At 41.5% G+C, this 17,318-nt stretch overlaps 1 protein-coding gene across 6 annotated transcripts in view; it reads left to right on the top strand.

Annotated features, from left to right (window-relative positions):
* Positions 1–818: 818 nt before the first annotated feature.
* The window catches only part of FBXW11 (F-box and WD repeat domain containing 11), a 76,378-nt gene continuing 59,878 nt past the window's right edge, over positions 819–17,318 (top strand). For 2 of the 6 annotated variants that reach the window (XM_075102222.1, XM_075102219.1), the window contains exons 1-3: positions 819–949; positions 9,609–9,688; positions 15,003–15,101. Coding sequence is in view for 2 of the 6 variants with exons in the window: in XM_075102218.1 (XP_074958319.1) it covers positions 905–949 (45 nt within the window). In the remaining 4 variants the exon portion in view is untranslated. The remainder of the gene's footprint in view (positions 950–9,608; positions 9,689–15,002; positions 15,102–17,318) is intronic. The other 4 variants (XM_075102221.1, XM_075102220.1, XM_075102218.1 and 1 more) reach the window with 3 other exon arrangements.

The raw sequence follows: 17,318 nt of genomic DNA, 5'->3' as shown, positions 1-17,318 counted from the left end.
CTAGTTTTTAATCAAGAAAACAGTCCTCAGCTGTGGCAGAACAACAAGCACCGATTTTCTCTCTGGGTGTGTCAGAAGGACGGTGAGATGCTTCGCAGCTGACTCAGGGGTTCTCCTAGGAGCTGGCCGCCCCAAGGTTTCGCCCTCCCTCGGTCTACGTACAAAAGTAGGAAAATGAAATAAAGCCAACTCTGGGTTCAGCACCAGGAAATTGAACCTGGCTGAGATAGCATGGATTCACTGCGAACGGGATGAAGTTGTGTATCGAAATCTGTGACTTGGCAGAGCCGGTCGGGATACCGGGAGGGCGGTGACGGACGTTGAGGTGGTGTGGCGGGAGCCGAGCGCGCGCTGGGCTCTCAGAGGCTCCGGCCCCCCGAGGTCCCGCACCGCACCCTGCGCCGCCCCCTCCTCCGCAAACAGGCGCCGCAAGAACGGGCCGACAGGCTCGCGTCAGTCGGCTCTGCGGCCGCGGAGAGCGCCCTCGCCCCCGGGGGCGCGCCAGGGGGTGACGCCGTCGTCCCCCGACCCCTTCCGCCCCCCCGCGGGGCCGGCCCTCCCCGTTCAGTCGGTCACCGCGGCCTCCCGGTGGCGGGAGACCTCCGCCGCTCCCAGCACACCCCGCGCAGAGCACCCCCGCAGCCGCCCCGCAGCCAATGGAGGCGCGGCGCCGCGGAGCACGCCGGCAGTTGTAGTCTGTTACTGAGAGATGGCGCGGCTGGAGGCGGGCGTTTCTCTTCTTCCGGGCGCCGTGACGTCCGGGAGGACGCAGCGTGCGTGCGTCGGCGCGTGCGTGTGCGCGGCGGGGGGCGGGCGAACGAGCGGCAGCGGCGGCGGCGGGGCCTGGCGGGCGCGGGGAGGCGGCGGGGGCGGGCGGGGCGCCGCGGCGGAGCTGCCCGCCGCTATGGAGCCCGACTCGGTCATCGAGGACAAGACCATCGAGCTGATGGTGAGTCACCCCCGCCTCCCGCCCAGCCCCCTCCCCGCCGACCCCCCGTCCGCCGGCAGGCCCCGCCGCCGCGCCCGGGCCTGCGGGGGCCGCCGCCACGCCGCGAAGGTGACTCTGGCGAAGCCGCCCTCGGCCCCGGGCCCGCCCCGCCGGCGGCGCCCCCGGCCCACGCCGCGCCCCGCTCCGCTCCTCCCGCCGCTCCCCCCCCCCCCCCCCCCCCCCCCAGCTGCCGGGCCTCCCCGCGCAGGCCGGGCCGCCGCGAGCCCTCTAGTTGCGTTAAAAAAAAAAAAGCCTCCCCCCCGCCCCGCCGCCGGCGGCCCCCCCTTTGCCCCCTACTGAAGGCAGAGCCGGTGCGGGAGGCATGGAAAATCGCGCTGGTGCGGGCACGCTGCATAAACCGAAACCGAAATGCCCCGCAGCACCCCGGCGGTGCGGGGCTTAGGCCCCGCCGCCTCCCCCCGGCTCCAGTCCCTTCTCTCCGGCCGGACCCCCCCGGTGGCCCCTGCGAGAGGCCGGCGGGCCGGGGCTCCCCGAGGCGGGGGGTTCTGCGTCCCAGCGTGAGGACGTGGGGCTCCTCCAGCAGCCCTGTCGCTCGGGTCGGTGCTGGGGGCAGCCCCCCTCCTCCCGCGGCAGCACCGGGCCGGAGCTGCGGTCCGGCAAACGCGGTGTTTCCTAACTAGACCTAATTGGCGTATTCGTTACACTCTCTAATTAATGCTTACGCCGCTAAATTCGCGTTAGTGGAGAGGCGGCTAGATGGAAGCAATAGAAAGGAGTTTGGGTTTTTTTTTTCAATACAAGCAAATCTTAGGTCTCTGTAGCCGTTAGGTCTCTGTATTAGGTGCCCCTAGTTTTAATTGCCTCTAGGGATGAATAAAATTTAGGAGCTGAGAGAGAACAATAATCAGTAAATATCTTCCCATTTATTTGTCATGGGTGTAACATGCTTTCACGTACAAAATTTCATGCAATACTGCAGAACTAAGTGGTAAAACACAAAAATTTGTTTTTAAGGCACTTCGAAGGTGAGCTGGGCTCAGTGGAGACATTAGATGGGAATTTTAGCCAGTAGAGTTCTTGCTAAGCTACCTGATCTGGAAAATACAAACTTTCTTTGAGTGTTTTCTGCTCTCAAGAAGCAGAAATTTAAAAAAAAAAAAACAAACCACACCAAAACCCAAAAAACCCCTTGCAATTCGTTCTGTATTTGTCTCTGATCACTGAGGCCAGGAGCTTAAAAGCTGTTCTTAGCAAGCCTCCTTCCCTGATCCCTATCGATTTGGTGATCTTGCACTGAAGCGTGGATGACATCAGAACTGTTTCCGTGTTAGTGGACTGCAGCATCGAGGATAAAGGCTGGGGGCAGCTGTGCGGGTATCCGTTTCAGGATGTATTTCCTACAGAAAAGATGTCTGCTAAATTTCTGAGGTCTAAAGTGAGTTCTAGTGGCTTTTTTTTTTCCTACCTGGAACAGAGAGTTACTAATACTCCTCAGCCTGGGGTTATGGGAGGTGCTAAAATAGCGTTTGAGGCTGGAAGGTATGCTTGCCTCGCTCAACTTTCCTGCTTGTCTTTTTGTAAATTCTTTCCCGTTTCAGAAGTCTCTTCTATTTGGGGCCAAATATGTTAGCAGGTGGGAGCAAATGTAGCCTTTGCTGATAACTGTTGTACCCTCTGTTTGCAGTCAGACCTGGGAAATGTGATAATCAGTGCAAACGTCGATGGGTTATTAAGATTTTTATTACGTAGTAGGAGGTTTAAGAAAGAATTTTCTCTTTCACAATAAATTAATAAATATAAAATTTTAATACGACAGGCAATTAATTCTGTAGCTTCCAGTACAAAATGGTACTCTAAAATGTAGTTGGTAGCTGAATTTAATTTCAACCTTAGGGAAAGCTTGCATAGAAACCCTTATGTTTGAGTGTAAATGTTTCACTAAAATCATTGAAAGTCATTCCTAAGTGAAGACATGGCTCGAAGGTTTTGCCTTCTTGTGTGTTGTGCAAGATAAGAATCTCTGGAAGGTTTGTTTAAATACACAAAGCAGAAGCTGTATTGACAGAGTCTTCAGTCAGTGATTTCAGTATTATATGCTAACTCTTGTATCGGCTGTTAATGCTGGTGGCAAACACCCCTAAGCCAGGGATCATCTTAGTGTGTCAGACTTAGTGGGGTGCTTTTCTTTTTAAGAATGTTATTGTTTACTAAAAGCAGGATGTTTTATGCCTCTCTTTGATACTGGAGATTGGTTTTGGTGTGCTTTGGGTACACGATCACTCCCCTCCAATGCCAAGGATGAATCTATAGTAAATACAGGAGCAAATGTATTATGCAAAGGTTCTGAGGAGCAAATACAGTATAATTCTGAGTGGCTGATAAACAGGAGATAATGTGTCAATGTGTTAATTGCATGGAAGTTTCAGAACATGATGTCCTAGCCCTCAACTGTGCCTTCACTGGATAGATCATTTGCATTTATTTAAAGAAAAATCAGTCACGGAAATAATACTGTTCTATTTTTAAAGCTGGAATCTAAGAAAAATATTTTAAGGTTTCAGAGTGACAACTTCCATTTGCTGTATAAAGTTTTAGCAAGTGTTCTGAAGTCGCTGTATCTTTTAGGGCAGCTTTAAGGCTTTACATGTCCTGTTCTAGTTTGTAAATTGTGTATCTAGTTGTTTTAATGGCGGTGAGCAATTGATTTTGTGATGACATTTCATGGCTTTCATTTGCAGATGGTATCTACCTCTACGGGCAAGATACCCACCCATTGCATAGAGGTGATTTCATGAGGCCTCAAAGTTTAACTTGGGTTGGCTGTGGGAGGTCCAGATTTGGGCTAACAATGGATCTGACGGCGTTGTTTTTGGTTTATATACCTTCGTACTTAGGCTGTCTCAGTTAAATGCTTTGCGTGAGTGGGCAAACTATTAGAAAATAAGTGGTAAGGAACTAATGCAGAACAGATGGAGGGCTAGCCAAAACGATTGAAAGGGCTCTTTCTTCCCCAGGTTTTGATTTTCTCTGTGAAATTAGATAACTGTAACCTCTTTGCTCTTTTAAAGAATCAAACTTTCCTCTTTTGTAAGGTGAAGGACCATCAACAATGCTTTGCGAAATAGGTTGGTGTTTTTTTACGAGCAGACTAAGTTCTGTGTACAATCTGTATTGTTCAGTTGAATCAAACCTGTATACGTATTTGTCTTCGATACCTGCTAAAAGCTTTGTCTTTCATTTTCTCAGAAATCTTAGCTGAACCATACTTTTGTTTTACCAGCAGACTTTCAGAGTTAGGGGGTAATTAGCTTCTCAATTTGTATTAAAATGTTTCTAAAAGGATACATAAGTGTGGCAAGTATGTTTTTCATACAGGTTAAAAAGTTGTGCGTTTATGGAGTGAACGACATGCAGCATAAGATGCAGATAGTATTAAAAAAAACAAAAAAAAAAAATCCCCCAAACCAGATCTATTACTCCCAGTCTGTTGTACCCACCAGACACCTATGGAACATGGTTACTGAAGCAGGAAGCTAACTGTGTGTAAATTCTCTCACTTACTGAGCTTTTATAATCATCTGCCTTTCCACTGTGTCCTTGATGCACGTGTTGTTCTCCAAACACAAATCCCCCTGCTGCAGAGTTGGCAGTTTAAATTCAATATAACACTGCTCCGTGGTAGTAACTGAAAGGGTTATGGAAAGACCATGCCTAGGAATAAAACCATCAAGCACTTGTTTACACTGAATTATCAATTCTATCTTAGTTATGTACATGGAAAAATATTCTTCCTGATATACTACCTTCACTGTCTAGAAAGTCTCTCGCTGTCTCTCATAAAAGTGTCCAGTGTTTAAGTGCCTCTGTAAATAATAAATGAAGAACTATAATTGAATATCTTGCCAAAAGTCTTTCAGTTTCTCCTGGCAGAACTTTGATTGTTCTTGTGAGCTGAAGGTCTTCAAATTCAAAAGGTAACAATCTCAGAATAAAGTATTTCACGTAGGCATGCCCTGCCAACAGCAACTTCTCTAAGTTGTGCCAGCAGTACCTGAAGTTCCTTGGGTTACTGCAACTGGAGATGGCTGTTCCCCCAGACTAACGCTTTACAGTGCAAAATAAATCTTAGCATTCTGTTTGGAAACTAAAATACAGCTGCTGTATGTATCTCAGGCTATAACGTTCTGGCTTTTTTCTTCCCTCTCTGTCTTAGTCATTGCAAGCGGAGCAGGCAGTTACATTTTTGTGATTTTTTTTTTTCCCATGTGTTCTTAGAGGACTCCTTCAAAAAGTCTACTTCTGTAGCAGTAGAGATACAGAGGGAATAGGCAATGATGATCTTTGCATCTGAAACAAAGGAGGTACTGTTCTAGCTAAAATGTGACTGGTTCTTCATCAAAGGCTGGGAGTAGATGGAGAGTTAGTAAGACATTTGTAAACCTGTGTGTAAACTAGTTGTGCTTTCTTCAGTAGGATAACAATCTACTTGCTTTGCAGTTATCTCTCTTTTCTATCTTCAGTAGCTAAATTAGAGAGCTGCATGTCAGATGTTTAAGCATGCAGTTGATGATGTGCTGGGTGGTTTCATGCATGGGGGGGAGGGAATGGCTAGAGCAGGTATGTAACAAGGTGGTGGTTAGGTGGTTGTTGGGAAGTCACAGATGATCCTTTGGGGCAGGGGAATGCAAGATCTGTGCTGCTGCTGCACAGGCTATCAGTGACAGTCACATTCTGGAGGGTGCCTGTAAGAGGCAGGATGCAAAAATAGAGAATAGATTGCTGTGACTTTGGCAGCAGTGCAGAAAATGGAAAGAAAGAGCTTAAGAAAATTAATTGGAGCAAGACAACCAAATTCAGAGCCAGCAGAGTGATGATGAAATGAGGGAAGTGGACAAAGAAGTGTGGAAAGCTGTATCTTTTCGGAAGGGTTTGATGGAACAATAGACTGAGAGGGGAAATGGGGTGGTGACGGGAAGAAGAATACAAAGATGCGGAAGAGGTTACAAAGTAAAAAAATTACCTGATCATTATGGCCACAGCCAACAGCTTATACAGGTAAAGGAAAACTGCAGGTGCTCCATTTGTAGGGAAAGTTCTGAAAATAAATTGCTTTTAGTTCTTAATAGAAAAATGTTAGTTTCTTGGGGAGACTAAATGCTGGTGTTTCACCAAAGGCTTTTTAAATCTCGTCCAAGATTCAGAGACTCTTTTTCGCCTCACAATGCAGTTAAATTTTCTAACGTTACTAAATTTTTCAACCTTTGCAGCAACGCTGAGAGAGTAAGATGCAGCAGAAAAGTTCCCTTTCTGCCTGAAACATGTGTACAGCTTCCTGTGCCTGCGAGCACTGCTGGGTAGTTTTCAGGGTGATGAGTTGCCTGTGAGCGCTGGCTTGGGACCGGGAGGTCCTGAATTGTGCTCATAAATCCAGTGTCCAGGTGTCGCTGTGGAATGAGATCCCATCTCTGTGGGCATGCTGGTATGTGCACCAGCTGTCCTCTCTGAAGTGTTATTGGGTTGCTCCTTTAAAAAGTTGTAAAGCATGTGTATGCCATTTCTGCATTTCAGACTGTGCTGACTGTATCCCTTAGGCAGAGTTGTTGAATGTTGCTAAAAATGTGGGTCACCCATAAGCATTGCAGTAGCATCTCAGCAAGACAAACTGCCTTGTTATGAATTGTAGCCTTAGAGAGACTTGGGAACGTTTCTTGAAGGATGGGTGTACCTTTTCATATCGTGTGTTTTCTAAAACACCTTCACTACCTGTTATATCAACTTGGATGGATGTCTTCTGATGCGTTACATTTTATTGCTGCGGAGTTGAGGTCACTGTTGCTTTGGCATTTTCAGTTTCATCTTCCTGTGCTGGTTTGACTGCTTGTGCAGCCGCGTGCAAAGTGAGATTGCTGATGGGTTTAAAATGAAATGGATGTTGCAGCAAATGTGCCAATGCGAGAAGAATGATGTGTGGGAGACAATAAGAGACCATGGTTATAAGAGGGCTGCTCTGTTACAAGTAATTCTTTTGTTGCAAGGGAGAAAATAAATTGAAGGCAAATGAGAATATTTAGAGTTGTTCAAACTAATGCTGATTAATAACAATACTTATGTTCTAGTTTTTTTTCTCTGGCACTGTCTTCTTTATACTAATGCCACTGTTTATGTTGTTCTATAATCTGATTTCTCGACTTGATTTTTTGTAGTATTGATAGTACTTAATTATTCACAGAAAATCCACTTTTTTTCTGGAAAATCCCTTCCTTCCCCAGTTTATCGGTGTGTTTATGACCTCAGTGGCGTGACATCTGACAGCCTACTCCATTTGCCTGTACTACTTCCACACATTTCCTGGTATGAGTAGTGCACAACCAAGACCAGATAATGAAAGATAACTCAATGCCTTTCGTATTTTAAGAACAAAAAACCACTGACTCTTTCTGGAAACTTAATTTGCTTATCATGCAGGCTGAATTTACAACGGGAGCGTTTGAAGGCGTGCTGTTTCTTTATGGCGTTGTTAATCCAGGTCCCCTCAGGACTTGCATCCCTCTACTTCTGCCCCAGGAAAAGAATGTTTTTATTGGGGATCAAAGAGTAGTTCAGCTTCCTGGACCCATTTTTTTGTAAAAATACAGGCAGAAATGTGTAAGATGTAGGTAGGTACCTGCTTGCCAGGAATAGGGACTGATATGCTTTCTGGTAAACTGGTAAAAAAAGCTTTTCAGATCAATCTTTAGTTGTGGCAATGCTACAAGATTTTGTTTTGTTCATTGACTTGGAGGAAAAACACAACTATATATTCAGTGTTACAAGTTGTGGGGCTGTGCTCTGAGTTTCATCCTGTTGAGGAGTTCATGAATACATTTTGTTCCAAAAGAAGTTCTGACAGCTGGCCTTCTTTGGCTTTTTGAGGCATTAGGATGCCTTGCATGATGATACCTTGCTGAAACCTTGTATCCTTTTCAGTCATGCCAATTTAAAGATTTCAGACAAAAATACATACAGCTTTTTGAAAACCTGTACTCAGAATCTGTTGCAAAATTTGAGGTACAATTACAGCTTGTATTTGATAGAGAATCTTTTAGGCTGTTTTATTTGGGCAGCAAAGGACTAGCCAGGGGAACTTTATATTCAGGCTGTCTCCATTCTACCAGTACTTCTCTAGACAAAAATCAGACCTGTGCTGTAACACTTGCAAAGACTTAAGGAATGCCTTCGTGGTGAAGTGCCTCTCCTTCCAACACCCTGCTGGCTCTGTTATGACTTAGCAAATCAGTACATTTATGTAATTTTGATAGCTGGCTTCTTACTGAGCTATGTTGTACTCTCAAAATTCTGAGTCATATGCCTTGACATCTTATCACTTTACTTGGCAGCCTTAAAAATCCTAGATTGGACACAATATCAGGCTCACAGAGCTGCTTTGTCCTTGAAATGTCATCATATAGTTGACTATTGCTTTACTAGTGGTAGAAAAGCAGAAAATCACCCCACGATGAAGGTGCTCCTTTCTTTGGGTAGCTCTGGGCAGTCAGGGACATGGCTGTCCTCATCAACAAAGCTTCTTGGCACAGCTGTGAACAGTGGCAGTTTCTCCCACCCTTCCCTGAGCTGCTGGTGCTTTGAGATGTGGGGCACAGTTGTGGAGGCTAAAGAATGCTTGGTTCAGAGCTCTGGACGGGTTGGAGAGCAGACGAAAGAGTGAGAGACAGCAGTAGCATACTCTTCTGTGGGTGTTGCAGCTTTATGTTCAAGAAGACATTGCTGTTGCTTCTGGCTGCTGTTAGGGGAAATTTTGTAGGCCATATCTCAAACTTTTTAAATATCTGACTGGAAGGTGCGCAGTCTGGGCCTTCTAGGGTACTCTTTCTGTTAGACATATAGTATAGGCTTTCTGCAGACTCAGTCTTCTCTTAAGTGTTATTGTTAAAGCTGCTTTAAATTAGTCACACTCTAAATGTACTGCTGAAAGTACTGGATGAAGGCCTTTTATCATCTTGCTCAGTAAGAGGTGACTTCTTGTCTTAGGAGTGGCATGTCTTGGCTTACTCTCTTCTAGTTTTAGATTGTTTTCCAGAGACACAGTGATACTGAAAATTCACTGAATTCTTTGCTGTCATTCAGATAAGTGTCTTGAAGAATCCATCTTTGTGCTGCAGATACGTAAGGCAAGTTGGATCATTCTGAGTCTGGAAACAGGGAAATAATCATTGCAATAAAATGCTTCAGAGCATGTATACGGCCAATTAGGAGAACTGTATTGGACTGTTTTGAGAACCTGTGTGTTACCATTCTGGCAGTTCACAGAGCAGGCGTGTGAGGTGTAAGCTGGTGGTTGAAGCCTTAGCATTGGCTTCGTTATTTGCCTTGTAGTTTCTTCTTCATCTTCCCTCATCTTTGCAAAGTGAGCTGTAGCCCCAAAACACTTGTGGATTGGGTGATTCAGGGCAGGGGAAAGAGCAGTTTCTTGTCTGTACAGCCATTTCTTTCTCTTAGATCCACCAATCCAATGACCCCACTAATGTAGTCATTACTGGACTGGTAAGGTGTCTAGGCTGCCTTGTCTCTCTAACAGCATTAGGAGTACGTAATTGGGATTTCGTTCAAGAAAGAAGTAGGTACACCAAGCTGAAGATGATTGGCTGCTCTCTTTTAACAGACAAGTCTGAGAAGGAAAACCCATTCGAATCCCCTTTCATTCTGGATTGGTGGATCTGAAGCCCAGAAACAAAGTTTCAGGTAAGAAGTCACCCTGTACTATATCTTGCTGCTTCTGCTTAGATGAGTTTGTCTGCAAATTCAGTATCTTGCTTTAACTGCTTAATGTCCCTCAAGTATTAGAACACACCAAGTTAGCTGCTGAGGTTAGAGTAAGAAATGGCATATTCAGTAAATCCATGTGCGCTTTATCAGGAAATCGCAGATCTAATCTGAAAAATGAACCTAGGAACATACAGTATGTACTTGCCTTCTGTGGAGCTGGAAAGCAGTATCTACAGGTACAGGGGCACTAAGCAAAACGTTTAAAAATCCTGTTTCTGACAGGGGAAAGCAGCCTTACCAATGACTTTGTTGAACTTCTCAGTTGAGTTTGGGAAAGTAATAGCTATCCACTCCGATTTCTAGCTACCTTCTCTGAGTTCATCAGAAATTTAGAGAACTCCTCTAGCTGTTTGTAGTACAAATTCCAGTAGCTTTATCCTCCTGAAGTGCCATTTAAAATTCTGTTGTGGGCAGCACTTGGAGTCAGCCTTTTAAATCCTTCATGAGATTTCAATGTTCTGTTCCTAGCTGTTTTCAAAGCATAGTTGATCCAGTTGTAAGGCATGGTTTTCAAGAGGAGCTTTAAAGTTATAGTGGGTTTATTTCAGAGTAGGGGAGTACGATTGTATTTTGAGTCACATTCATCTGAGATTTGGAAATGACTGCAAAAGGCTACAACATGCTATCTTAAAGATAGGTTTGGAAGGTGTTTGCATTACGAAGGAAAGCTGGGTCCCTGGCTGATAGGAAAATACAGTTGTGAGTTAAGTATCTGGTGTGAATGGGTGACCTGCACCTCTCCTAATACCCAGCTTTATTGTAAGTTAGTGCTTTAATGAACTTGGCAACTTATTTCTAAAGTTAGTATGAAGCAGTGTGCCTCACTTCTTTTTGATATTAATAGCAATAACACTAAGCTGCTTGAGTGTTCTCTTTTGTAGACACCTATTAAAGCGAATGTTAAGGCCTCAATATTTAATCTACTGTAGAAGAAACTCTTGTAGGTGCTGTTGATCTCATGTATTGTTCTAGCTCTGTGTTTGTTTTGCTGGTGTGATATTTTGTGCAAGAATTGTACTTGAATTTAATTGATTGATACATAATGAATTGTGCACAGGGTACTGTTGTTTTCTGGTTTGATTTATTGAGTACTTGAATTTTATTTGGTCAGGGTGGAGAAGTCTTGGGCATGCTTTTTAGTATAGTTGTTTAAAAAAAATCTGAGGGAAAATCTAAGGGAAATACTCATTAACCTTAGTCTGACACATTTCTTGCAGTCTCGTCTAATATCAAATTGAGTTTGTCCCACATGCCAGTCAGACTCACCTTGGAGTGAACACTGCAAAATAACATCTTCCTGTGGAATATTTGCTGTTCAGGGTGTGCCGCCTTCTAAAATGAGAGAATGGGGAGGCAGAAGTGAACTTGGCATCTTTAATGATGAAAACTGAAAAGAGGAAATAATTTAAAATACACTGAGGGGGCGAAAAAGAGGAAGCATAAATGTGTACTCCTGCTGATTAAGATCCCTGATGTTATGATATTTAATATTGCTTAGCCTTTTGAAACATGACAGTCCTATCAAAGGCAGTAGTAAAGCTAAGTTGAACTTGAGTGCAAGTATATGCAGATTGGAGGCTTAGTTCTTGCCCAGGTTTTAAATCTTATATTTCAAAAGTAAAATGTAAGTCAGCTATCAAAGGCTATGTAAATACTCCTCTGCAGCATTTGATGTACAAACCCTGACTGTGAAGCTAGCATTTCATTATGTACTGAGCCTAGATGTCATATGCATTTAAACTCTTCAAGTTCAAGTGCATGCTGCCTTGTGTATACTAGATTTTTAGATGGGGTTATTGTTTTCAGATTATGTTAGGCCTTGTCCTTGAAAACTTAACACAGAAAAGAGTCTAAGACAACTTTTAACATTTTAGACAAATTTCAGCCACATTTTTAAGTGTTTAACTTATTCACTCAAAGTTTCTACTATTGCAATTGGCAGTGCTAGCTCTCTTTTCACTGTTTCTCTTCTCTCCCCTCCCGTTATGATTTACTGTGAGCAGGTATGCTACTGTCTGTAGATGTCTAACACCTCTGTTCCTGCTGTGTAAGAGCATAGGAAAGCCATTTTTCTCCTGAAATGGCCATAGGATATGTTAATGCAGAAGGGAATATCACACTTCTGGAGTTTTGAAACCGCGGGAATTGGGATGCATGTACATGAAGGAAGCAAGGGTTAATTTAAATACTGTGTATTTTGGAAAATGTAGATGACTTCAGTTAACATTCAATGTGACTTAAGTAAACTTACTAGGATTTTCTTCCTAGTCTTTTATATCTTCCTGAAAATGAGATACTGCATCTCATGAGGCTTATTCTGATGAATAAATTATAATGGAGTAAGATTGTTGTTATATTCAAAGAAAGCGTTTAATCTTTTCTCCACTGAACCCATATTCCTTTTGTAGCATTCATTTTGTTGTAGCAAACACATACTTTGATCTTCAGGAGCAGAGTGGGACTGCGTTATCGATCACCCTTCTGTGAATTCATTGTCCTTTCTAGAAGAGCGGTGTGGTAATAAGGAGAATTTATCTGATAAATTATTTTCCCTTGTCTTGCTTTAAATTTCCTGATTCCTCACTTAGTATTTTTCCCCAAATGCAAGAAGCTTACGTGCAGATCCTGAACGGCTTTTGGAAGGTTGTAACATTGAATGGTTTTTATTTTGAATGGCAATCACGTAGCTGAACAGTTTTTTTTTCTAATGGAAGTGTGACTTTGCTACTGGTTACTTTTTTTTTTTAGAATGATCTGATAATAACAAAAGAATAATCAAAACCATTTCACAAGTCAAAATGAGTTTGCTACTCTGTGGACACTTACTTTTGAGAAATTAACTTTTGCATTTGTAGTTTGTCGAAGGGCAGAAATGCAAGAGTAAATTACATTTAAGACAACTTTCTTGACCTAAGAATGTAGCTGTTCTTAAATCAAAGCAGAATGCTTGAATACATATATAAAACTCCATGGATTTTGGAAATGTATGGTATGAATGGTACTCAAACAGCCTTCCAAATCAGACACTCAAGACTGGATGTGAGATTGCATTTTGGATGTGGAAAAGGTAGTGATGTGATGGCACCAATTCCAACAAACTTGTATGGAGCATGTGAATACACTGCATCTCTCAAGGGACAACTTGGTTTTGAAATGAAAATAGGAAGAGCACAAAGTACTACTGTTGGTCTGATGTAAATTGTTTCTTTGTTTTCAAATACCTCAGCAAAGATATTCAGTGTTGTGCCAAAATGTGCAGCGTAATGAATGTGCTATCATGCCAAGCCAGGCTGTCGCTTGTGGAACACGCGTATTTGTTACATGCATGCCCCCACACTTTATTTCCAATGAAGTATTCACACTTAAGACTATATTTTGACATTTTTACTTTTCCACCTCTTGCAAATATTCAGATGACTTGTACGGATACGTAGTTGGTTGAACACTGTTCTGCTTGTCACTGTTTTGAATATATCACTTAAGGTAAAAATACCAGGTAAGATCTGGATGATATCCCAGCTGGCAAAAAAGGTGATAGAGTTTGAGTAGTTGGCAACTATTCCCTGCCAAGTGTAAAATAATACTGAAGGCCTTTGAACAATGTTACAGCTTTATATATTTTTATATTTTATTGTGGTTAATGAAGGTTTTTGAGAAACTAAGACCTGAGCTTGATATTAAATTTGACTTGGGAACATACAGCTTTCATGAACAGTCATACTGTGTTTAAGTTTCCTTTTCAGAGTACCCCTTTTCGTAGCATTAAATCTGATCTACCAGGGGATGTGCCTGTCCTTCCCATCCATAGAGAGGGTTTTAAGTAACAGCAGTTACCCCATGGATTTATCAATATTAAGTGTTAATGGAAATAAAGATGTATCAGTTCTGTTGGTCCAGGCCTAGGTTAAAGTAAACTAAACAGTAAATTAGCAGTGTGGTATAGCATGTGAGTTTCTTGTAGCGAAAAACCTGAAGAGAATTCAGAATGAAGGTTGAAATTCTTTGGTTGTACCTTTTTTGCCAGTCTGAATCTCTGTTCGTAGCCCTGTGGACATCCAGAATATGAACTAACCATACTGAGGAGCTCGTTTGTTGTCATGAGAAAGTTGAAAAAAGCATTCCAGACCTTAGGATTTGCAAACTTGAAAGATGTGTTAGCTTCTTATGATGAATTTCATTTTGCAATAAACTGCATGAGAAAAAAGTTGTTGCAGGAGGAGTAAATTAATATAATTAGTCACGCTCCTTGAAAAAATGGAGTAAATTAGCTCCCTCATTTGTCTTACTGGATTTTTCTTTGAAATTCTGAAATACCTCCCCTTGCCAATCTTTTTTGGACTCTGTCTAGAAACTGATTTTCAAAGCCAAGGATATTTTTGCATTAAGAACAGTGTTTCCCAAACTGTAAACATACAAATAAATTTGATTCCTTAATTAACTTGTATAAATAAAATTCATGTGATGAAAAATTCTGAGGTCATAATTTTAATACTTTATAAAACTTCCAGCAGTAAGGCTTGGTTATGCATATGCTGTCATTTTTAGTTAGGACATTGCAGTATTTCCATCACTGGATATCAAAGGTATACTAGTTCCATCAGGAACACAGGCTATAGTCCGTATTCATTTCTTGAGCAATTTAGTGGGCTTTATAGGATAAATGGGGGAATTTTTTTTTTAAGGGGTAAGAAAGTGTGAGGATTTCTGTTTGAATGTAACTCTTAATTTCAAATGCATGGAAATGGAAGGTTTCTGGACAGTGCTTAAACAAAATAGCAACACTGTACACCAATGAGAAGTCCAAAGTGAATGAAAACTTTGGATTGTTCAGAGGCTGATAGACTTTTTTTTGGTGCCTCTACCCTAAATGTCATCACTTACAAAGTTGACTTATTGGAAGAACTCTGTGCATGCTTTACCATAAATATAAGAAGTTCTTAGCATCTGACCTGTAAAGATGTTGAAGCATATTCTTTTTTTTTACTGATATTACTGAGAATTTATAGTGTTGAATACAAATGCAAGCATTTGCACAGGCTTCTTAAATCTGAGATTTAAGATCAAAATCTAAATATTGAAATGTAATTCCTCAGGCTGGACCACCGAGGCAGCTCTTTGTGTGTAGCATTAAAACAAAGCATTAATAATAAAGCTAATGAATGAATTTTTTCAAACACAGGGCATCTAAAAGATCCAACGAGGGTTTCTCTATTTGTCTTTATTCTTTCAGCATCATTCACTCCTTGCCATGAAGCTGTAACCCCCTCTTTCATCTGCTAGCTCCTCCTCTGCAAGTAGTGCATTCAGATGAACACACAGCTATCTTAATGTGAGTTGCACTGCAAATTAGTTTGTTCCTTAAAATTTGAGTTTTGATTGGCCTTATCTTAACCTGTGTGGTTCTGGTCTTGATGCTGGTTTGTATGTACATTTAATATTATGACCAGTGTCATTTCCCCATTCCCAAACTGTATTAACTAGTGCTGCAGCTCCCTGGGAGCCTGATGAAAGGTGAGTGGAAAGTGGAGGCATAAGTTCAGGTTCTTGTTATGCAGAAATTAAATCTTTAGTCCACTATTATGTTTTTACTCATGACAGTTCCTATGCAAGCAGGGTCAAGAAATAACATGTCAATGAAACACACAAATATTTGCACATTACTGTTTTAGTGTGAAGTAGAATGCAATATTTAATTTGTAGTATTATGCAATGTCATTGCTACAGCTAAGTGTCCAGTGATTTTTATAAATCCTTTTATTCAGGGTTTTGTAATACTGAGAAACGTTTTTGTGTGCTTAAACTTGGCATGGAAATGGCCTCTGTGTCTAATGTATTTTGAAGTAAATTAAAAAATTCTTCCCAATTTACCCATGTTTCTCTTAAGTTCTTAATATTCAGCTTATTCAGCTAGAGTAGTTGCTAAAAGAAAACACAGTCTAATAACCTAAACCAGTGATTTTTAGCTTATAATTTGTGGATTCCTGTAGGTGTAGATTCATTATATGCAGAGTGTTGTAGATCTTATCTGAAAATCTTAGAGGAGAAATTTGTTGTGTTTCTTGATCAATGACTTCTGCTAAGTGATCTGAGCAGAACTAAAACTTTTACTGGGCTTGCATGTTAAAAATGCAAAAATTTATTTGGGCTTTAATAAACACCTGCAGTGGTGCACTGAATTTTAGTGTTTCAGAGCTGTGCCATTCAGGTATTGTGCCAAATAGGATTAAATAATGAAATAGATTAGAAAAGAAGTTTCTTGAATTATATATGCTTGTTTTGAAGCAGAGCTGTAAATGGTCTATATAAGATCCTGCATCTTTAATATCATGATCAGTGGGTTTGAACTGTACATCTTATCTTTAGAAATATAAAACAATCTTTTTTTTCGGTGTCTTGTTGAAATTAAGGTAGTTTCCCCAGCATCACTGGTTGACTATCTGAGAACTAAATTGGAAGTGTTTGTGTGAGGATCCGTCAAAGTAAATTATTGCAATGTAATTGTAGATATACAGGATTAATTACTTGATAGCTAAGTGAAAAATCACATTTCTCTAAATGGTAATAAGAAACTTTTAATAATAGAAAACTGATTTATTTTTATATTGCAGGAAGAATAATACAATAGTGCATAAATTTATTTTTACCTCTGTACGTAAGGTCTATGCACCCACTCATGACAGCTGTGTAATATAGGACATCCATATGGAACTGCAACCTTCCTGCTTGATAAGTGGAGAGAGAATTCCAGTGTATTTTGGTTATGCTAGTGTTGTTCTTCTGTTTTTGGTTTAATTTCTCTCCTTAGCATGGAGACGAAAATAGAGGCTTTCTTTTGTTTTATTAATAAGATATGAAATAAAAAAAAAAAGATTTTTTTAACCTCTTCAGGTGCTCTAGGCTCCCTGCTTCCCAGCACAGTAACCACTTTCCCTGAGCCTCCACCTCTGGTTATTCCACTTTAAACTTTGATCTGTGTGGGATTTTTGTTTTAAAGATTTAGTGTGTGTTATAACTAAATTGGAAGCCTGTGTGAGAAATAGTGAAAACTAAGTCTGTGCCAAATTTTAGAGCTGGGTTTGTGCACTCATTGATAGTGAGGAACTGAATCCTTTTCCCAACTTTATCTGATGGTAAAACAGTGTATGTACTATTATGTCCTTAAAAGGTATGGTGAAATAATACCATGGAGCTATAAAAGGTTTGGGGAGTCTGTCTCATTAAATTTCTCCAGCTTCAGAAAAGAAGCAAAAAGGATTTCCTACCTTTTCCTAACTACTAGTGTCAGCAATGTTGAGTCTGGTAGTTAAGCTTGGTTCTTTTTGGCTTGGGTGGTGGTATGAGTAATAAACATAGGGTATACTTTGGCTTTAGGATACCCTCAACTGATGATACAAATGTTTTTCCCCAATAACCCATTTAATCAGGGTACCATGCATATTGAGTAAGCAGAACTTGGTCTTGCAATTTGAACTTAGCTAGGTGTCATTCCTCTCTAAAAAGTACTTACATTTTTTGGTTGTCAGTGTCCCAGCACATAGACTGTAAC

The sequence above is a fragment of the Phalacrocorax aristotelis genome, chromosome 8 (genome assembly GCF_949628215.1).
Source record: "Phalacrocorax aristotelis chromosome 8, bGulAri2.1, whole genome shotgun sequence".
In the NCBI taxonomy this organism is placed as follows: Eukaryota; Metazoa; Chordata; class Aves; order Suliformes; family Phalacrocoracidae; genus Phalacrocorax; species Phalacrocorax aristotelis.
This window is presented reverse-complemented; position numbering and strand designations above follow the sequence as displayed.